The 24,412-nt window shown below is 35.7% G+C and overlaps 1 protein-coding gene across 1 annotated transcript in view; it reads left to right on the top strand.

The window, feature by feature from the left end:
* LOC150081851 (erlin-2-B-like) overlaps window positions 1-9,657 on the top strand; it is a 269,808-nt gene extending 260,151 nt beyond the window's left edge. Inside the window, exon 13 of the mRNA XM_090379753.1 lies at window positions 9,393-9,657. Coding sequence (XP_090235879.1) covers window positions 9,393-9,443 — 51 coding nt within the window. The 3' untranslated portion in view covers window positions 9,444-9,657. The remainder of the gene's footprint in view (window positions 1-9,392) is intronic.
* The last annotated feature ends 14,755 nt before the right edge of the window (window positions 9,658-24,412 follow it).

Here is a 24,412-nt window from a genome sequence, read left to right as displayed (position 1 = left end):
TATTAATTCAGCAAGAAATTTTTGTTTAGTATCGATAAAATGAAGAAAATATATGTTCTGACTGATGTTTATCAATGGTATAAGCACAGTGCTTTGTTTATAAAAGTTTGATATGACCACACGTGGACAGAACCAGTAAAAATATTCAAATATACAGTATAGGCATATCTGCTCCTGCTCTATAATATATTAAAATAAAACATTTTTAAAATTTTTTGCAGTAGCCCTTAAAAGGATGAAAAGGCAACAGAGTTTGACAGATTTTTTTCAATAAGAAACGAAAATCAGAATTTGTATTTTATCAGAATTGGCCTTGGATGGTACAAAACAGTCACAAGCACAACCACTCCAACTTGAAGAAAGTAACACGTCAATTATTGAAATAAAAAACGATAACTCCAAAATTGAAAATAATCTTCCTGAATGATGGACTAGTAATTTTTAAAAAAAAAGTTAGGTTGTGAGTATTGTGCAAAATATGACTTTATAAAAGAGAAAAGTGTTCATGTGTCAAAAAAATGGAAATGTTTTCAGATTGAGGCATCAGGGAAAAATAAAGAGGTACAACAAGCTTCTCTAAGGAAAAAAATGAAAGAACATTTTTCATCAAAAGCTCATAACATTTGTAAAGAGAACTTAAAACAATGTGAGCAGGATTCAATAACAAAAGTAATAGATACGATGAATGTAAAATATTTAAGTGCTACTTGTAGAGTATTTAATACAGTTTACAGCCTGGCAAAAAGATGTAAACCGTTTTCGGACATAGCAGGTGAGATAGAAGTGCAAATTAAAAATGGATTAGATATGGGAATAGGATTACATTCTCGTAAAACTGCTTTGAAAGTAGTTGATTTCATTGCAAAGGAAATTAAAAAATAAATATTTAATAAAATTATTGAAAATAATCTGAAAATATGTTTGATTATTGACGAAGCTTCAACGATATCCTGCAAACTAGTTATTATACTTTTCTTAAAAGTTGAGGATTCATTTACATCACCAACAATTTTCATTGAACTAGTTGAATTGGAGAAACAAGATGCAGAGACAATATGTTCTTCAGTTATGGAAAGTTTAAATAATGATGGAATTACTAAGAACTACTTAAAAAAAAATTTAATAGGATTTTGCTCCGATGGTGCTGTTTAAATCATCGCCTCCATCTTGTTTTAGATGATTCGATAAAGGAAATAAAGCAAGTAAATCATTTTAAAATATTTATTGATAAGATATATACTATTTTTCATCAAACCAATAAGAACCAAATTGAACTTTCCAAAATATCCAAACAACTTGGAATTGAAATAGTAGTAGTAGTGGCATGTGATGCAAGAAAGCATGTGTATGAGCTTATGCAGCATCCTGCCAAAAAAAAAAAAATCACACCATTCCCTCCAAATGCCTGTCCAGTTCCTCCTTAAATTTATTCAACCTATCAACTTTCACAACCACAGATGGAAGTTTGTTCCAGCAATTATCCACCTGCTGGCTAAAGGCAAATTTCTGCACATCTATTCTGCATCTGTCTATTCTTAATTTGAATTTATGCCTCCTTAGGTTCGTAATCTGAACAAGTGGAAGGATCCCAACAGAATTCAGCGTGCTCAACCCATTCAAGGCCTTATACACCTCACTCAGATCACCGTGCAGGTGCCTAGTCTCCAGCCACTGCAATTTGCAGAACTTAAGCCTCTCTTGGTAAGAGGATCCCTTCATTCCCCTCCAATCTTGTTGCCCTTCTCTGTACACGCTCAAGTAAATCTACATCCTTCCTAAAATGAGGCATCCAGACCTGTACACAGTACTCAAGGCGTGGCCTGACCATTGCCTTATACAGAGGAATAATCACCCCCTTTTCCCTGCTAGCAAAATTCCTATATATCATTGACAAAACCCCATGGCCTGCCCTGGCAGCCTGTCTGCATTGCTCAGAAAACTTCATATCTGCCTGCACAATTACTCCCAGGTCTTTTTCATTTTCTACCAACTTAAGTGTAGTACCACACAGTTGGTACGTTTCTCTGGGGTTACTTCTACCCATATGCAGTACTTTGCATTTGTCAAGGTTAAACTTCAGTTGCCACTTCTTAGCCTATCTGCCCAAATTATCTAGATCCTGTTGCAGTAGCACACTGTTATTACTGTCATTAACCTGCCAACTGTCACCCTGCCAACCTTTGTATCATCTGCAAACTTTGACATTAAGCCTGATATATCTTCATCAATATCATTGATAGATATACAAAACAACAGAGGATCCAACACCAAACCCTGTGGTACTCCACTAATAACATTAGTCCACGAAGAGCAGCACCCATTGATTACCACCCTCTGACTTCTCCCACTTAACCATCCTTTTATCCATTGTAGCAACTTACCCTTAATACCATTCTGCTCCAATTTGTATAATAGTCTTTCATGCGCAACAGCGTCAAAAGCTTTCCTGAAATCCAAATATATGATATCAAAATTATTTTTTGCATCCAGTTCCTTTGTAACCACATCATAATATCCTATCAAATTTGTCAGACAAGACTTTCCCTTAACAAACCCATGCTGTGTCTGAATTATTGCTGCAGTCTTGTCTAGATGATCCTGCAATGCATCTTTAACCAGTGACTCCATTATTTTACCCAGAACAGAAGTTAAACTAATTGGTCTGTAATTACTTGTGTCACCCTTCGATCCCCCTTTGTGAATTGGGGATACATTTGCACATCTCCAGTCTGTGGGGACCTCTCCTGAGTTCAAGGATGCTCTCGTAATTATGGCTAAGGGTTTGCTTAGTTGCTTTGCCGCCTCATTTAATATAACTAGATAGATCAAATCCACCCCAGGTGCTTTTCTTATGTTTAACTTCAACAATTTCTCCTCCACTTTGCTCTCAGTTATTACAATCATTAAGTATCCTGCTACAATTTGATAACCTTCTGCCATTTTCAAACCTTAATAATTCCTCATGTGTGAATGTAGATGCAAAATGCTCATTCAGTTTGTTTGCTATCTGAGCAGGATCATCAACAGTCGAACCATCGATGTCAAGTGGACCAATCAGATTCATCCCCTTCCTTTTAGAGTTTATATAAGTAAAGAAATCCTTGCTGTTTTTCGTAGCATCTTTTGCCAAGGATTTCTCGTAATCTGCCTTCGCCTGCCTGCCTAACCTCCTTTGTGACCTGATTACAGACTAGCTTATATCTGCCATAGGCTTCTGAGTTGCTTGATAATTTCTATGCATCCCATGCATTTTTCTTCTCTGTTATGAGTCTCATTAGTTCATTTGATAACCATTTAGGCCTAAACCTTGAACAATATTTCTTAATAGGTATGAAACATTTAGTAGCATCCATGATTAATTCCTTGAATGCTTCCCACTTAGAATTTACTGTTCGTAACATCGTCAGTTTATCCAACATTACAGAATTTAAAAACTTTCTGATACCACTGTACTCACCTTTACGGAAGCAAAAACCCTTTCCTTTACCCCCGATGGTAATTATATCTTTAAGTAAATCCCACATCAGTACACTGTGATCACTGCCACCTAGTGGTTCCTTTATCTGCAAATTCTTAATACACGAATGATCACTGCTGATAACCAGATCAAGAGTATTACTCTCTCTGGTTGCCTCTCGAACATGCTGCTGCAGAAAACAATCATCCAATAAATCCACAAAAGTCTGACTAGTGTGTGAGTGACCAACCCACAAGTTCCAGTCAATATCTGGGAAGTTAAAATCCCCCATTATAAGACATTCTGATTTACTGGCCCATTCTATTTCTCTGTATAATTGTTCATTGTACTCATTCGAGTCATTAGGCCTATAACACACTCCTACTCTTATTTTTGCTTTCGCAGTGCTTATGTCACACCAAACTGACTGAACAGTGCACTGTTCATCTATATCAACTGGGTACACTTCTTTCGATTTTATGTTTTTCTTAATTAACAGCATAACACCTCCTCCCTTTCTATCCTGTCTATCCTTTCTGTACACATTGTACTCCCCAAATTCCAGTTCTGCATTCCTTATATCTCTGTGACACCATCCACCTTTGATGTCTTGACCAACATTTCAAATTCATCAAATTTATTTACTATACTTCTAGCATTGGTATACATGCAAGAATACATGCTCCTATTCCGATTCACCCTAAACATCGCATATACCCACCTATTTCAGGATGACTGCCATCCGTCCCTGAAATCCCCAACACCCCTCGCTCCAGGTCGCTACTTATTCTACTGTTAAACTATTAGTGCTTGTATCCCCCCAAGCTATCAGTTTTCCGACCCACCTAACACTGCCCCGATAGCATCAGCAAATATTCTTGCACCCTTTCTTTTTAAGTGTATCCCATCCCTGTAGGAGCAGTCTCTCCTGTTAACAATTACAGACCAGGCTGAAAAAAATTCTATCCCTTGAGCCTTGCACAATCTTTCCAGGGCCGAATTGATCGACAAGGCTCTCATCATATACTCCCTCCTATCGTACGATAGTCTGGGCAGAATTGCAGACACTTTCAAATTCAACCCTAATTCTTGGCCTTTGTTCAACAGTGACCTGTACCTGTTAAGTAATTCTGCTGGTCTCCTACTCTTAATATCATTAGTGCCAATGTGTACAACTATATCATCTTTTGTGCCCTTAAAAGATGATATCTGCTCTACAACGTCATCAAATTCCATCAACCTTTGCCCCTGGCAGACATACCCTGGTCCTGTTCCACCTATCCTTTTTACAAAGCATGTTACCCGTTTCCCTGACAATAGAGTCAACAACAACTACTAGTTCCTGTGGGACCAGCACATTCTGCCTTGGGGGTTGCCGCTGTGTTGCGTGATGACCAAGTGCAAGCTCTGGCGTTGATGTGGGCAGCTGAGAGCTTGATGGGCCCCTCAATTTAGATCTTTCGAGGGCATCCACCCTCTCCTTCAAACTCTCATAGAGGCCCATAACAACGCTGAGTTGTCACCTGATTTCCTTATATCGCGCACACACAAAGACATCCCCATGGCAATATCATGTTCCGTTCCAGAGAGTTCGTCAAACATTTCACAAGTTGCACATTTTTTTAGGCTGTGATGCTTTGGAGAATCGCCCCCCCTCAGTTCTCCCCCGAGTCACAGTACTCCTGCCACTTTGTGCCTGTTGCTTTACTGCTCTAGTTTGGTGCATGTTATTTTAAATTAATAAGAACAATAAATTAAATTAATTAAATGTCAATACTACGCTATCTAATAGAAACAGTGAAGCGTATTACTCTATATAATTATGCGTTAGAGCTACCTAGCTACCTCAATGAAAAATTTGAATTCCCTACCACTATATACAAAAACAATGGCTGCAAAATTCGAACGAAATAACGGTTTTATGTAAATTAAGTAGTAATCCACAAAAACTCTTTATCTAAATTAAAATAAAAATAACCAGCGTAACTATGACTATAAGATTTCGTATTAAGTACAATATAAAATAACAATTATGTAAATAAAAAGGCAAACACTTATCGCTTTTTTAGAGCCTGTAACTCACAGCTGTCACAGCTGAAATTATACAGATTGGCAGAGTTTTGGAACCAAGATGGGCTGCCTGTAGTAAGGTAAACCCTAGCTGTATGGCACGCTTATCCAGCGCTACATCAATATTTTTATTCAAATAAAAAGTACTTAGGTATGGCTGCCCGTCTCGAAAATATATATTTTATAACTGATTTTGCATTGATGATTGATATTTTAAATGAAATTTCTCTTCTTTCAAATGCACTGCAAGCAAGAAATGTAGATATAATAAAGGCTGAAAAACTCATGATAAGATCTGTTAAAGCATTTCAAATGGAAAGCAAAAGGGTCTATACGAAAAAAAGTTGATGAATTAATTACTTCAGAAACCTTCAAAAATATAAAATTTGTTAGAAAATCATTGATTTATCAGGCTTCCTCGGGAAAGACTTTTAGAAAACGTAACGAATTTGAAAAAAAGACTAATGGATTGTGAACATTTAAAAGCAAGTTGTAGCCAATTTCAAGATAGGAATAAATTACAATTTCTCAATTTTTTGGAGCCAAATTACTAGAATATTGAAGAAGTACTAGTTCCATGGAAAGCAGGTGAAGAACAATTGCTCGTATTTAATGACATTTTTAATTACAAAATTGATATTAATGATTATCGAGATTTCTTGAAAAACATTTAAAAAAATTCCCAGAATTATGCAATTCCTGAAAGTGTTCAAAGAGCTAAAAATATTGGCAGAACAATTGCTGTAAGTTCAGCAGAAGCGGAAAGGGGTTTTTCAAAGATGAACATAATATGTTCAGAGAAGGGAAGTCGCCTAACTGTTTCTAATATATCAAACACAATGACTATTAGTCTAATCGGCCTACCTCTAAAAGAATGGGATTCTACTCCTACAGTGAAAAGATGGTTAAGGATAAATCACTCAGCTGATGATGCTCAGATAAAAGCAAAGAAAATTGCAAGTGAGGATGCCAATCAAGAAGCAATATGGAAACATCTTAAATAACAGTTTTATTGTTTTTTGTCAGGTATTATTTAATATTTTTTCATTAATATTTTAAAACTTTCTTATAACATAATCTAGTTTGTGGACCTCTTTTATTGTTCTTATTTAAGTATTAACTGCATGAAATAATAAACTACCTTTCGGTATATATTTTTTTTATACTTAGAACATTCATTAGGGCAGCAAACCGGTTGTTAAATTATTTGAATCGCACCACTGTCTGCTGCTCCAGTTACTGAGGATACTTGAGAATTGTAGTAATATTAATGGATTGAATATGAAAAATTTCATCTATTTTTAATATTGAGAAATACATTTTAAATATTACACGAGAGGACTGTTTTATTTTTAATATAGTTAGGGAAGGACGTTATGTGGTTGTTTTCCATTAAGATTATTACTAAATATATTACCACTCTTGTACCATGTGAAATTAATAATATAGTTTATTAAGCTATTCTCCCTAAACTACTATACAGTAAGGTAACGTTTCAGGTATCTTACTGATACCCATCATCAGACCATACTGCAGTGCATAGGCATACTGCGTCAAAATTCTTACAGGGGAAAACTTGTAGAGCCCTCATAGTAGTGTTTATGGCCGTATTGTTTATGAACAAAATCACACCAGCTTCCAGCGGTGTCTGGATCACCAGGGTTTTCTGGGTAAGTCTTATTGGTACAGATACAGTCCACCCCTGCTGTTGAGAGAACAAAAATAGAAAGGGTTACAAATTTGAATACAATTACCAATATTATGAAAATTACAATTTGCAAATAAACAATTCTAAATTTGGATTATTGTTACCATATATTAAATTAAGTAAATACAAAGAGATTAAATTCTTACCTGCTGACAGACTCCTCTTGCCGATGTTCCCAGAAACCTGATGTGCATAAAGCCAAGAGGCCTGCCAGCAGATAGAAAACCAGAGTAGGGCAGCATAGGTCACCTCAGAAGTCCACTACACAAGAACCCTGGATCGAGGATAAAAATCCTCGCACAATTCTATTGGCTATTGAAATTAATCCCTCACCTATATATAAGGCGCCTCCGTAGCCAGGTGGGAAGGAGCAGCAGTGCATAGCACACGCTTCTTGATTAGACCAGGGTTCGAGCCCGTCACCACCAAATACGGAGGATGCGGAAAGGTCAGGGAATGACCACCGCATATCCCGGAGCAATATGGCCTTAGTTGCTAATGCTCCTAAAAACCAAATAAACACCCTCACCTGTAAATTCACTGCTGGCAGGCCTCTTGGCTGTATGCACATCAGGTTTCTGGGATCATCGGCAAGAGGAGTCTGTAAATAGGTAAGAATTTGATCTAGTATTAGTAATGACTGCATGGTGCAAGAAAGCCTATGGCTTATGCTGCACCAGCCAAAAAAAAAAAAACGAATAAAACAATGATAACAAAAAATTAATAAAAGAAAAGGAAATTAAACCTATCATGCTATGCGTTTCCCTCACCCAAAGGTACTATCCAGATGACCTTTGAATTTTCCCAAACTGTCAGCCTCTACCACCCATGTAGGCAACTTATTCCAGTAATTTATAACTCGCTGGCTAAAATAAAACTTCCTGCAGTCCAATCTAAACATATCCCCCCATAACTTGAATTTATGTCCCCGAGTTCTAGCATCATTTATAATCTTGAAAATTTCATCCTCATTCATTTTACTGATGCCTCTCAGAGCCTTAAACACCTCAATCAAATCTCCTCTATGGTGTCTAGTTTCCAAACTCTGCAACCCACATATTCAAAGTCTTTCTTCATAAGGATGCCATTTTGCTGATCTCACCAGGCAAGTTACTCGTCTTTACACCCTTTCAAGAAGCTCAATGTTTTTCTTTAGGTGTGGTCTCCGTACTTGAATACAGTATTCCAAGTGTGGTCTAACAAAATCCTTATATAATGGGATTATCACATCCCTATCTCTACTTGCAAAAGTTCGATCGATCATCAATAGGACACCATGGGCCTTCCTTGCAACCCGTTTACAATGCTCAGCGAATTTCGTGTCTGCCCATATCGTAACACCCAAGTCCCTTTCCTCCAATACTAGGTTTAGTTGAACTCCACCAAGTGAATAAGTTATTTTGGGATTACTGTTTCCCAGGTGAAATACCTTACACTTTGTTGGATTAAAGCATAATTGCCATTTTTCTGACCATTCCTGAAGTCTATCTAGGTCTCTCTGAAGAAGCTCAGCTTGACAGTGATCATTAACTACTCTACCAATTTTAACATCATCTGCAAATTTAGACATCATGCCCTCTATCCCTTCATCAATGTCGTTTATGAAAATTAAAAATAATAGTGATCCTAATACTGATCCTTGGGGAACCCCACTTCTTACATCAACCCAATCTGAGGAATAGCCATTTATCACAACCCTCTGCCTCCTGCCCTGAAGCCATCCTGATATCCATCTAAGGATTTTCCCAGTGATTCCAACCTGTTCCAGCTTATAAAGCAACCGCTCATTTGAGACTGAGGCAAAAGCTTTGCTGAATTAAATTAAGTAAATACAAATCTCTTTGTATTTACTTAATTTAATATCTGCTAACAATAATCCAAACTTTGAATTGTTTATTTGCAAATTGTAATTGTAATATTCATAATAATGTTAATTGCAATTGTAATATTGATAATTGTAAATGTAATATTTGTAATTATATTCAAATTTGTAACCCTTTCTGTTTTTATTCCCCCAACAGACGGTCTGATGATGGTATCACCTTAGTGTATAGTAGTTTAGGCAAATAGCTTAATAAACTATATTATTAATTTCACATGGTATAAGAGGAAAATATATTTAGTGATAACCTTAATGTTTTATTGTTGTTATTTCAGGATAATAATGAAGTCTCAAGCAGGGAATCCATTCTCTTAACCACAAGCTAGTCTTTAAAATTTTGTCATAAAAGATGAGTAAAGTTTGATGTTAATTTTTCCACAATGGATACAAACATTTTTGGTAATGTAATATAATCATGTACATTAACTGTATTTAGCACAGCCAAGTTTCTAATTTTGTAATTTTTTAAGAAAAAATATGCAAATAAAAAGCACAATAGTTTAATAATATTTCACTGAGAGCATTCTAGTATATAATTGTAGTTCTCTTCTGTACAGGATAATTTTTCAACTGCCATCGTCATATATATATATATATATATATGATGTAATATGTAATCATGTTATGTTGTTAAAATCACTTTTAAAATTACTCTTATAGAGCATGTAATCTTAAATATGTGATCCTTATTATTTTTTACTTATTACAACCAGTGTTTTGTGATGGTAAATTGTTTCATAAAATTTTATTATGAGTATTTTTATTTTCATAATTTGTTGCCTTTGTACACTTTAAAAGCAGTATTATTAGGAGATATTTTATTACTTTTTTATCCTCTAAAAATGACAGTTCATCGAATTTTGAATTAGTGATTTGTAAGTATACTGAATAATGCTGTTAAGTATTCTTTGTAACTGTCAAGCAGTGCAACTTTGTATTCATAAAAAAACAAAAATGGTATAGTATACCATTCTTAAACTCTTTTGTTAGCTGAAGTTTAAACTTTTGTAAAAATCAAAAATAAAAAGGCTCCATTTTAAGTTTTTTTGTGGTTAAAACTTTGATCAAATGAGTCATAAATAAGAAGTGATATGTTTCTCTCTGATCTGCTACCTTCTTACAATAATTTCAATACAAATGTTTGTAAAGTTCCTTTGATATTTGGGGGGGAAAATGTGGACAGAGCAGTTTTGACAGTTCCAGATTCTTTTCCATTCAGATAGGATTGTGATTATGTAAAGCCTAACAAATAACAGATGTGAAATATTTTCCTACTAAGCCCCTTGATTTTGTCAACATGTGATATGTGGATTTTGTATGATGATTTGCATTGTCCTGTTGAAACTCAACACAAGTTCATTGCATCAAAATATATAGTAATACAATTGATATCCATCAATGAACATATGAACATTACAGTTTTCATTTTATCAGACCACAGTAAGAGAATATGAAAAGGCAATCTAAAATTGCCCAGTGTGTAAATAGAGGAACTCGCACCCATCCCTGGTTATTCTTATTTCCTAAATATGTTTCAAAATACCACCTATGCATACACATTGCCCCCAACCCAATCCAATCCAAGGAGGAAGAGGAGAAAATGAAGACCACTGCTGGGGGAAGAAACCAAGCAAAGTGCTTCCCAAAGATGAGCTAGGCTTCCTATAGAGAAGGGACAGAACTGAAAGTTAAATCAGCCACACCCCTCTTTTACTAAGCCAGCATAAATGATCCCCAGAAGCAGCTTCTCTTAATATCACTCTTTGGCCCAACACAAAACAGGCACCCAACCAATCAGATCTCTCCCACTAGAATATTCAATCAGAAGAAATTCCCCAAAAGCTGGTAGGGAATCTATATGTCATAGAGACCATTCCATGTGTGCTTGATGTGGAAAGATGTTTTGGTCAGAGAAGAAGGTAAAATAAGGTGAATATTCTGCAAACCATATCATGTTCTTCACTCTGGAAAAACAAAACAAAGAAAACCTAAGTCATCAATGTCAAAGCTAAAAAGTAAAAAATATATCTTTTTTTGGAAATAACACACATTGCACATGTCTAACCCCAGTGGCAAGGTGCCACTGCTATTGGTAAACATTTGCACTCGATCTACAACAATGTTCTACAGTGGTCTTTCCACAACTGATGGATGTTGTTGTCTTTGTATTGGATGACCCAGAGACTTTCAACAAACTCTACTCAGATATGATAATAATATAGAAAATATTGTATGGCTTGATTGGTAAGGGTTTAATGGAGTAAAAAAAAAAACGAATTGTGCAGCATTAACTGCTTCACAATTTGAATAATGTATTTGGTCTAAGTGAATAGCTAAGTGGTATGTGGAAATAAAACTACCATTTTAAAAACATAACTGTTATAGTTAACTTTAACCTCTAGAATTGGGCTACATTTGTCCCATGCAACACAATACTATAGAATTGCAAGAGTATTTCAACACAGTAGTTGAAATCAAATTAAAATTATTATGATTTACCATAATCAAAAACAAATGCAAGTAAAGGGTACAGATAACGTTTCAATTTTAATATGTGCTTCATTGCCTACTTTTAGAACCATAAATGTTATATCCTTTTCCTACTTTTTTCTCTCCAACACTGTATACAGCCCTACCCTCATAAAAGGAAATACAATTCACCTTTTTTATTTCTCATCTGTTTAATTATGTCCTTCCTGATAAGCACCCTTTCCCACAAGTGACATATTTGTGATGTGGGATGTCAAATTGGACCTCTGCCATTATCCTCCAACAAGTAGAAGAGTGTCTTACAGAACAACATGCCAACACCCACCTACATCCAGACATTGTATCCTGGGGTATTTCTTCTGCTCTTTTTGCACACCCTAAACATTCCATGTTTCACTCAGTATCCATCTCCATTTTCCACACACTTTCTTTCTGTGGATACCGCAGAAGAAAAGTCTGTTCTAGTCTGTGGATACTGCATCTTTAAATTTGTTGAAATTTAAAGATTAAATTTCAGATTAAACTTAAAATAATGTTGCTGATATAATTGATTTATTTTTATTTTATGCAATATGCTTGTTGAAATTAGATTGTTCTTATAGTTTCTTTATTGGGATAGCCAAGCTTTATTACACCTGCTTTATATGACAGTTTTATATAATTAATAAATATTTGATATTTTTTCAATTATTATGTCGTATACTTGTGTGTGTGTGTGTGTGTGTGTGTGTGTGTGTGTGTGTGTGTGTGTGTGTGTGTGTGTGTGTGTGTGTGTGTGTGTGTGTGTGTGTGTAAACAAAAGACTAAAATATAAAATGTGAAGGTGAGAGTCATATGACAAGGCAAGTAACCAGCAAACCAGCAAATAGAAAGTAAACCAATACAGCAGCAAAATAAGGGGAGAATAAATAAATCAAGATAATGGGTATTGCAGAAGGAAAGCACCGCCAAAATAATTTAAAAAGAATGCCAATTAACTCAAATTTAGTGGCAACCCCTTGTAAAGGGTACAGATAACGATAACCCAGGTCCAAATTGTGTACAGATAACCAGGTCCAAATTGTGAAATATCACTATAAACGGAGACAAAAACCAACTACAACATGACTAACAATGAAACAAAAATAAATAAATTTATATACAGTAAGACCCCCCGTATTTACAGGGGATACGTTTCAAGACCTACTGTGAATGGCTGAAACCGCGGATATAAGTGAACACCTGCTGACCCCATATACATGATTTTCTTGTACGTGCATACGTATAATAAAATTTAATTGATAAATTAAACACACAGTAAGACATTACCAACATTAAATACGATATAGCAGACTCTTGATTTACTGGGATTCTATTAACTGGGACATTTCAAGACTCCAAATTAACAAAAAAAAAAAAAAAAATCAACCAGAAATCATAAAATTCAGGTAATAATAGGTATAAACAGATATTTTGAAAGTCGTAAATAAGTGACAAGAACTGGCATTATAAGTCATCATTGGAAGATTAGTGTACCTATTACTTGCAACCCCCGCTGTCTTCACACCTACCACTCAAAACAAAAAAAAAGAGAGACCAAATATTTAGTTTGATTTAGTGCATTGCGTCACGTCGATTGTTGTGTTCCGTTGCACTACAAAAAGACAAATTTTGTTTCGTTATTTATGTCAGGGATGTCGGTTTTTTTTTTTTTAGAAATTGCGAAATATTTGATTTAAAATCGACATTATAAAAAATAAAGGGAAGCATCGTATTGGACATGCGAGTAGTAAGTGTTAAGTTTTTTTTTGATTTTTTTCCATGGTTAACCGCGGATAACTCAATCAGCGGATACAGAGCCACAACTGTATTTAGTTTTGGGTTGAAATTTACTTTATGGTGCTTACCCATGGATCATTGCAACAAAGAGTGAAGAGCTGGCCCAGCTTCACCCCACTGGTTCACAATGATTGGGTATCTATTCCTGATTTGAAATCAGCCACAAAGGGGGGGGGGGGGGAGTTAGTTTCTGGGTACCCCCTTTGGTGCTGGTTTAAAACCTGGAAGCGAAGTTCCACACAGGAATAGATCATCCGTTCATGGATAACCAGTGGGCAGAGCTAGGCTAACCCTTCACTTCTTGTCTAAAGATCCATGGGTAAGCACCACAAAGTAAATTTCAACCTATTTTTGTTTCATTCTTGTTAATAAACAAATTTATTTTTTATTAAAAAAAAATAGATAAATACATTTTTTTTTGGTTCATTCTGTTTATGATCAGTAGTTATAGTTTTCGTTTCCACTTATAGTGATATTTCATGCATTTTGGACCTAGTGCCGTCAAATGGGTTCCACTAAATTTGAAATTATTGAGATTTTTGCAAATTTATGTATTTGATGTTTTTATTAATTGGCATTCTTTCTAAATTACTTTGTGATTTAGAAAGAATGCCAATCTTTCTAATGGGGGGGATCAATTACTTTGATCCCCCCCCACACACACACACACTTTCCTTTTATGTAGTTAATGTGCTGGTATATTTCATATTTGCTATTTACTTGGCTTGCCATACGACTGGCATAGTCTTATTTTTAAAAATACAAAATTATATTTTAATTATATTTTATATATTATATTTTGTTTTAATTAATAATTAATTAAAATATAAAATATAATTTAATTATCTATTTAAAATTTATAATTATCTATTTAATTTGTATTGCATTACCTACTGTGTTGCCCTCGGGTAGCACATTTGGTAGAATTGGCATTCTCCCCCACTGGCTGGAAAAGACCTGAGTTTGAGTCCTGTTGATAATGTGAGGAATTTTTGTGGGCATTTTCACAACCTGGTTGAATTAGCCGATCTCAGGCGAGGGTGGCATGGTTTTTTGCTCCCAGAAACTTGTATTTTTCATCCAGCACACAGAAATTCAACCACAGAACACATGCATTTACAGACAATATACACGGAGCAATATGGCCTTAGTTGCTGATGTTCCTAAAACCCTGCTACAACAACCAAACTTACTATGTTTTTGCAACGTGTGGTAGATAATGGTTTGTCACCACCGATTTTTGCTATACTGATTTTCTTTCATTTTACTGTTTTTTCTTTTCTTCATTATTTTCTTATATATATAAATGAGTTAAAAATAGAATAGAAGAAAATTAATATTGTCCATTGTGGCTAAAAAAGTAAAATTCAAATTCAAATTTTGTCCCAGAGACGGGACCAAAACTACGAGTAAGCCGATGTCTAAATTGAAATATCACATGTGCAGTAAACAAACAAGAAAGAATGAATAAGAAGTGAAAGATGAAGAAATATTTCAGCCATAAATCCCATACTCATCAGATTGAATAGCTGCAACAATTATGCCACCAACACACAAAAAGAGATAAAAGCCATAATGCTAAATAAACCTAGAACTCACCACAACATAATCATATAGAGATGGAAACAGTAGTGAAATCCAATATATAACGCTTGTGTATAAATGCTAAGCTCAAAGAGAATCCTTGTGAATATAAACAGGCAAAATAATTCTTAAAGAACAAGGTTATGGGGTGGTGGGTAGCAAACAATACAAAGCTGCTAACAAGTATATAAACGAATATAAATGAAGTGAAATATATGAAAATTGATATATGTATGTATAAATATATTTTAATGTAATAACTGTTTTCGGTAATAAATTAATTATAAATGTAATGTGTATTCACTTATTTAAATGTTTATCGAATTCACTGAGTTCCCAATATATTCAATGGTAGGTTTCAAAATTCACAAAAAGGAAAGGGGAGGCCAAAACTTATTTTGCAAACGGTTACAAGAATACCTCAGCATGCCTGAGTCTCAATACCAAAATTCTTAAGCTAACATTTCATGTTTCTACTTCTACAGGAAAAGCAAATATTTTACATTCCAGAGAAAAATGGATCCAACCTTCACTTTTGGAGTGGCACGGGTTAATGTAATGTAAGATGGGGGGGGGGGGGGAACAGCAAGAGGGAATTGAGCTTTCAGTTTGGGGGGGGTAGCAACATAGGGGAAAAAATGTTCTGTTTACAGATAATGTTTTTGCTTTTGGAATCATGTTAGTTGTTGGGGGTGAGTCTCCATCTCATCCCCAGAATCTGTGTGTTAATTTTTTTTCATCAGTTCTAGAGGAACAGTTCTACTGCTTCTACATATTGATAATTCGGAAGATATGTTTTCTTGAAGACCTCGTGCAGCCAAGATATAAATGAAAAAACTTGAACTCTTGGGCCATTCTCTCTCTCTATATATATGTATATATATATATATATAAATTAAATTAACACTAATATCCAAATTATTTAGATTATTTTAAATCATTTAAACTACAGATATATTCAGGACAGGATATTAAAATTACATCTGATAAAATAGTTACTAATGTATATGATAAATGTAGAGATTTTAATTTTGAGACAGTCAATCTCACACATTGGCATTCTAACATATCCTGCAGAATTCATAGAAATATAATTCTTTTGCAAGGATTAAGATTAATTAGAATATGTAATAGTCCTGATAATATTGTAGTTTCTCTGACAGAATTTATTAACAAGCTGAGTAAAAATGGTTTACCCTCTTAAATTCATATCTAAGTACTTAGATGTAGAGCTATTTACATAACTATAAAATTATGGCAAATAACATTTGCCCTCATACTATATATAGGAATTTGAGGATTTACTAAATTGATATCTTATTATGAGCTTATGTATATATTAGACACTTTCCATAGAGCTGTCGATCCGTGTCTTATGCTCTGAAAAAATTGTACCCATGTCTGAATGGTTGTTCCATGGGAAGGAGTTTTTTTTTTTTTTTTTTTTGTCCAGAGGTTGCTTATGTCCACAATGCTTTTAATTGGAGAATACCTGTTCTGCAATTGCATATAACAGTAGTGGGAGCTTTGAACATTCTTTCACTTCACGCAGCAGCTTGGGTCTATCCACGTTTTGTTTGCTCTGCTCTAATGTATTGGTAAAATTTTTGCTTTGTTCAAATGTATTGGCTAATTTTGCTTTGTTCTGTAATTTCGGCTTGCTGCTCTTCTATTATCATGGCACTTAACTTTAACCTTAATTCTATATTAGAATCCTTTAATCTTAATTGGATTAGTACAAGTTTCTTTACACAACGAATTACCAGGAACCCTGCTAAGGGATGGGGATTTACACCTCAGGTAATTTTCCGAAGTAGTTTGTTGTCTTTACCTCTACTTTTAACTTTATGCTATTTAACTCTTGTATCTTATACCTCAAAATCTATTAGAGTAATTCGAGGTAGATTGAGGTACTATTGCTATACTTATTGCCTATTCCTCTCGCCTGTATTTTGGGCTTAAGCCCTCACTTTCCTACTGTCCATTTTGCTACAGAAACAGAAAGACTTGTGTAAACATTCCATTAATGTTTAAGAGTTTGGATATCTGTAGGGCTAGCAGTTATATTTAGCCAGTCTGCCGTTCAAATTTTTTATTATGAAATTCATAATTATTTTGGTTACATTAGCTCATTTAGCTACTTAAATTTAATCTTAAAGTAATTATGTATGCCATATTTAGTATATATGAATGTGGTGAGACTGGCATGTAACTAGCAGAAACAGATAGCTCATGTTGTTACTGATGACATATATTGAGAGGTGCTAGCCCCAGTTGATGTGCCTTTATATTGAATGTTACATTCATTGTTTATTTTGTTAATATTGGAATTAGTTTGACTTAGCCATATATTGAGACAGTTAGAGCCCTTTGTAGGTTATGGTTACACCTTTTTCTTAAGCTTTATAGTTTAAAATAAAAATAAATATCTCATGTATATATATATATACATGAGATATTTATTTTTATTACTTTATTATTTCTTATTTTGTGTTTTATATTACTACAACGAATTAACCATATTTATTGTTTTTGATTTTAAGTTGATGCTGTTATTATATGGCATTAATGCTATTACAATAGTTGATAATTAAACATTATATGCACATTGTTTTACTTACATAAAATAATAATAATAATAAATAATTTAAGATCTGTTTCTGAGTTGCAAGTGCATTTATAATGTGGATAGATATATATTGTTCATTCTCCTAACGCCGACCGGGCTAGCCGGGTGGGTAAAGTGCCTGCCTGGCAACCCAAAGGTCGCGGGTTCGATTCCCGCTATGGCTTGGATCAAAGTACTGCAAAAACCTTGGGAGGTGCATTATGGCCACAGAAGCCTATGCGCCAACAACTACAAAAAAAAAAAAAAAAAATTCTCCTAACAAAAATGACTGAATACAACAGTAGATCAACAGGACTCGTTGAACCCAGGATTTCTAATCAATAGGTTTTATAGAACTCAGTGAACTTCATACAGCTCAGTAGTGTAATATAGTGTAACCAATGCCAGTCGGTAGAGGCTAAAATGATTATTGCTACCCCATTATCAAAATAATATAAATATTTTTTTTGTGCTGCTATGTGATGATTACAGTTTAATGATTCCCCAAACTCTGCTTTATTTCCACTTCCCCAAGATACAAAGGTTGGCAGAGTTATTAATGACAGTGCCGACCGGGCTAGCTGTGTGGGTAAAGTGCCTGCCTGGCAACCCAAACGTCGCGGGTTCGAATCCCGCCTTGGGCTTGGATAACAGTACTGCAAAAACCTTGGGAGGTGCATTATGGCCACAGAAGCCGATGCATCAACAACTAAATAAAACAAAACAAAAAAATAAATGACAGTACAATACTGCAACAGGATCTAGAAAAGTTGGGCAATAAAATTTAACATTGAAATGCGAAGTACTGCATATGGGTAACAGTAACCCCAGAGTAAAGTAAAAACTGTGCAGTATTACACTCAGGATAGTGGAGAATGAAAAGGAACTGGAGTAATTATGTAGTCAGATATGAAGTGTTCTGAGCAGTGCAGACAGGAAGCCAGAGAAACTCATGTATGTCAATGATATACAGGAATTTTGCTAATAAGGAGGTGATTATCCCTTTATATAAGGCAGTGTTCAGGTGACACCTTGTAGGCACCTGCAAGGTGATCTAATTGAGGTGTATAAGGCTTTGAATGGGTTGAGCAAACTGAATGCTGATGGGATTCTTCCTCAGACTAAGAACCCAAGGGCGCACAGTTTCAAATTGAGGAAAGATAGTTGTAGAAAAGATAGGTGTGGAAATTTGCCTTTATCCAGCGAGTAGTTCATTGGTGGAACAGGCTTCCATCTTTTGTTGTGGAAGCTAATAGCCTAAATAAATTTAAGGCTGAGCTGGACAGACATTGGAACGAATGGAGAGGTGAAATGGGAGGGTGGTTTTTTTGGCTGATGCTGCATAACCTTGCTTTCTTTGCATTGTATGCCTGTACTAATGCTAATGCTAACTGTGGAGGCCTCATTTTAGGAACGATGTAGAGCTGCTTTATGAAAAAAAGAAGGACAATGAGATTGTTGAGGGGAGCAAAAGGATGTTCTTTCCAAGAAAGGCTTAAGTTCTACAAATTTCAGCATCTGGAGACTAAGCTCCTGCAAGGTGATCTGATTGAGGTGTATAAGGCTTTGAATGGTTTGAGCAAGCTCAATGCTGATAAGATTCTTCTTCTTATGCAGATTATGCACTTGAGGTGGGAGGGGGCCATAAATTCAAATTGAGGAAAGGTAGTTGCAGAATAGATGTACGGAAAGTTGCCTTTAGACTGTGAGCGGTTGATTGCTGGAACAAACTTCCATCTGCCATTGTGGAAGTTGATAATTTAAATAAATTCAAGGAAGAACTGGACTAACTTTTGGAGCAAATGGACAGGTGAAATGGAAAGTTTTTTTTTTTTTTGGTTGATCCTATATAATACTAATACTGAAATCCTGATTCCCCAGAAAACTTGATTGTATAGTTGGGGACTGGTTTTTTCAGTATCTTTTTATTTGGGGTGGGGGGAGCTTAAAAGAACAATAAAAGATTGAAAAATATTTCACTCTTTATTTAATTTTATAACAATGTTATTTAATATTTTTATTAATATTAAATTATTATTATTATTATTATTATTATTGATATTATTATTATTATTATTATTATTATAAAATAATAATAATAATCACATAACAACAAGAGCAAAGGAAGACAATTTCTTATGGTCCAAGAACAAGTACAGAAATAGATTGAATTAATCTATTTCTGCCTTTGTTTTTGGAGAAACCAAAGATGAGAAACTACTTTCACACTTTTATACAACATAACTTGTCACATTCGTGAATGTTGTGCGATAACAATAGGATTGTGTGATTACTTGTATATTTTCAATGGTCTAGGCCTATTTCTCTTCCCAAATGACTTTTTACCAAGCTGCTGACCACACTTTTGGTCATATATCGGAGATGGAAAATCAGATTCAGAAGTGAGTGCCCCTGAGGTGTTTGTACTGGCACTTGTCTTAATCTTTTTTATTGCACATTTCAAAGACACACTTTTGTAATTTTTCCTGTGCACGAGATAAAAAAAAAACTGAATAAATAATTCTATTTCGAATTCCATTCCAAAAATGGAATGTTCATCAAACATTCCATTTTTGCTTCAATCAAATTCAGAATGCATAGTTGCAAGTGCTACATAAGCATTTAGAGAAATTCTGACTTCCGTAAAGTTCCACGGAATGTAACCCTTACATGATGTGGACATGTATATGTATGGGGCAGCACCTGGAACATCTGTTCAACTCCCCCCTCGTGTCTCTGTGAAGAACAGAATCAACTGCAAAAGGCCAGAAATATGTTGGTGTAGGTTTGTGTATGATGTGTGTGTGTTCTGTTCTGGTCTCTTGGCTATCCAGAAGCATCAGTCACATGGACAGATAATTCTGGGTACTTGTCCACACCTCAGGAAGGTGGGCCAGTTCCAGTAGAGCAACACTAAGTGGGCCAGTCTCGAAAGAGACTGGCCCACTTAGTGTTGCCAGAAGGTGGGCCTGGATCCTCTGGGGCTCATTCCAGAGGAAAACAAAGACAACCCGAAGTGCTGGTTATGAAAGAAAGAAAGAAAGAAAGAAAAAAATAATAATAATAAAAAAGAATAACTAAATAAATAAAAAAACAAAGACATTGGTTAATTAGGATAAAGAGGGAAAAAAAGGTACTGGTTAACAAAAAAAATAAAATTAATGATAAAAAAAAATACAATGGTGCTGATTAAAAAAAATTTTAAAAAAGTAGCCTTCAATAAGTATTCTTGTTTTGACATCCAGGATAATTCAGAAGTTGAACTGGTGTCCTTAAGGATCAGTGCAGTGCGGTGACAATTTTGCATACACAAACCATAGAAGAAACTATAGCTAATTTTGGTACAGTTATGCTTAATTAATTCAACACTACACTACACAGGAATCTCTGAAAGTACGTTTCATCATCCAGAATAACAGAAGCAAACTATTGTCCCTCACACAGGTGTATTTGGTGGACTATTTTGGTTCACTACTTCAGTGTTGATTCTCTTTCTGTGAGCAAACACTTCAGAGGCAAAGTTCTGAAGACCTGAAAGATGGTTTTTATTCTGCAGAAGCAATACCTCCTGCCCTGGAGAGATATGTGGGACGTCAGTTTGGAGCTTCATCCTAAAATCGTCATAGATTGCACGATAAAGAGCAGGTGACTCCAATCTTCTGTATTCCTGCAGTAGTATCGGTAGAGATCAGTGTGATGCTAGCCAAACTGATGAGAGTTTTTGATTGAGAGAGCCGTGTCCAGTTTACCAGAAAGGAAGTTTCCATAGTTAAGGAGCACCAGGTTTTAATTGATTTAGGAGTAAGAAGGTCACATCAGGCAGGAATTTTCTTGTGGCAGCTCCAAGTGGCGTGTTGTCCCTTCTGGTCTGCCAGATTCTAATTAGCTCATTAAAGCTCATCTTCATTTAAATTTAACTGGATTCCAAGTAATTCTGGAGGTATTTCTTTTTTTGTTTCAAAAGCAAAGGCCACGATACATGACAAATAGATGTAAAGGAAGGAATCCCACAATAACTTGCACTGCAATGGTGGAAACTGTTCTATAGCCTCAGAATAGAAAGGAGAATACTCCACTGGATGAAATTCAGTTTTAGCCCATTTTGGAATTGGTGGCCTAGTGAAACCAAGCTCCTGCTGCAAAGGTGACAATTGGGCAGGAAAACTGCATTATTAGCATTAGTAGAGGCATACGATGCAAGAAAACAAGCATATGCAGCATCAGCCAAAAAAAAAAAAAAAAACACTCCGATTTCACCCCTCCATTCATTCCAAATACCAGTCCAGCTCAGCCTTAAATTTATTTAGGCTATCAACTTCCACAACACAAGATGGAAGTCTGTTCCACCAATCAACTACCCGCTGGCTAAAAGCAAACTTTTGCACATCTATCCTACAACTGTCTTTCCTCAATTTGAATTTATGCCCTCTCAGGTGTTTATTCTGAGCAAGACGAAGAATCCCATCAGCATTGAGCATGCTCAAACCATTCAAGGCTTTATATACCTTAATCAGATCACCTCACAGGTGCCTAGTCTCCAAACACTGTAATCTGCAAAATGTAAGCCTTTCTTAGTAAGAGAAACCCTTTGTTCCATTCACTAATCTTGTTGCCCTTCTCTGTACTCCAACAGCTCTACATCCTTCTTAAAATGAGGCCTCCAGAGCTATATACAGTACTCAAGGTGTGGCATGACCATCGCCTTATACAAGGGGACAAACACCATGAGCTACTCTTGCAGACCATCTGCACTGCTCAGAAAACTTCATATCTGCCTGCACAATTATCCCCAGGTCCTTTTCATTCTCTACCACTGTCGTACTGCCACAGAGTTGATACATTACTCTAGTTCCACTGGTTCACTGGTTTTCCCATATGTAGTACTTTACATTTGTCAATGTTAAACTTCATTTGCCACCTCTCAGCCCATCTGCTCAACTTTTCTAGATCCTGTAGCAGCAGCATACTGTCATTAGTGTCATTAACAACCCTGCCAAACTTCGTATCGTCTGCAAACTTGGACATTAAGCCTGATATACCATCATCAATATCATTTATAAATACAGAAAACAACAATTGACCCAACACTGAACCCTGAGGGACTCCATTAATAACAGTCCACGAAGAGCAGTGTCCATTGATTACCACTCTCTGTCTTCTCCCACTCAATCATCCCTTTATCCATAGCAGCAATTTGCCTCCAATGCTACACTGCTCCACTTTGTGCAGCAGTCTTCAATGTGCAACAGTATCAAAAGCTTTTCTAAGATCCAAATATATTATATCCAAGTTATTTCCTGCATCCAGTTGCTTTGTGACCACATCATAGTATCCAGTCAGATTGGTCAGACAAGGCTTCCCCTTAACAAACCCATGCTGTGTCCGAGCTATAACTGAAGTCTTGTCTAGATGATCCTGCAGTGCTTCTTTAACCAGTGCCTCCATTAATTTCCCTGGAACAGAAGTTAAACTAACAGGTCTATAATTACTTCTGTCGCCCTTTGATCCTCCTTTGGAATTGGGGTCACATTTGCACATCTCCAGTCCATGGGTACGTCCCCTGAGTCCAAGGAAGCTCTCATGATTATGGCTAAGGGTTTGCATATTTCCTTTGCTGCCTCCTTTAATATAACTGGATAGATCCCACCCACCCTGGGTGCCTTTCTTATGTTTATCTTCAACAATTTCTCTTGCACTTTCCTCTCAGTTATTACAAAATAATCTAGCTCACTGCCAGAGTTTATTTCACCTCTGGCATTCTCCTCCCTGAATACATTACCTCATATGGTAATGTGAATGTAAAATACTCATTTAGTTTGTTAGCCACCTGAGCAGGATCGTCAACAGTTGAACCATCGATATCCAGTGGACCAATCTAATTCATCCCCTTCCTTCTAGAGTTTACATACATAAAGAACTCTTTTCTATTTTTCTTTGCATCCTTTGCCAAAGATTTCTCATAATCTGCCTTTGCCTGCCTAACCTCCTTTGTGACTTGGTTACAGACCAGCTTATATCTATCGTAGGCTTCCATGTCACCCATTAATTTATATGTATCCCATGCATATTTCTTCTCTGTCACATGTCTCATTAGTTTATCTGACATCCATTTAGGCCTAAACCTTCAACAATATTTCTTAGTTGGTATGTAAAGCCTAGTAGCTTCCAAGATTTATTCTTTGAATGCTTCCCATTTTAAATTTGATGTTGGTAACATCATCAGTTGGTCCCACCGTATCGAATTTAAATACTGTCTCAGACCTCCATAGTTGCCTTTACAAAAGCAAAAACCCTTCCCTTTACCCTTGATGGTAGTTACCTCTTTGAGAAAATCCCACTTCAGCACACTGTGATCACTGCCACCTTTATCTGCAGATTTTTAATATAGAATCACTACTGATAATCAGATCAAGAGTATTACTCCCCCTACTTGCCTCCCGAACATGCTGTGTAGAAAACAATCTTCCAATAAATCCACAAAAGTCTTACTAGTGTGTGAGTGACCAACCCACAAATTCCAGTCAATATCCAGGAAATTAAAATCCCCATTATAAGACTCTCTGATTTACTGGCCCACTCTGTTTCCCTGTACAGTTTTTTTATTATACTCATCAGAGTCATTAGGTCTATAACACTCCTATTCTCAATTTTGATTTCCTAGCACTTATATCACACCAAACTGACTCGACACTGCACTGTCGACTGGCTGCAATTCCTTGTATTTTATGTGATTCTTAACTAATAGCATAACCCCTCCTCCTTTCTTATCCTGTCCATCCTTCCTGTACACATTGT

This window comes from Mastigoproctus giganteus, chromosome 8 (genome assembly GCF_048544385.1).
Source record: "Mastigoproctus giganteus isolate SK-2022 chromosome 8, ASM4854438v1, whole genome shotgun sequence".
NCBI classification, from domain to species: domain Eukaryota; kingdom Metazoa; phylum Arthropoda; class Arachnida; order Uropygi; family Thelyphonidae; genus Mastigoproctus; species Mastigoproctus giganteus.
Note: the sequence above shows the minus strand (reverse complement) of the source record. Positions and strands in the feature narration are given on the sequence as shown.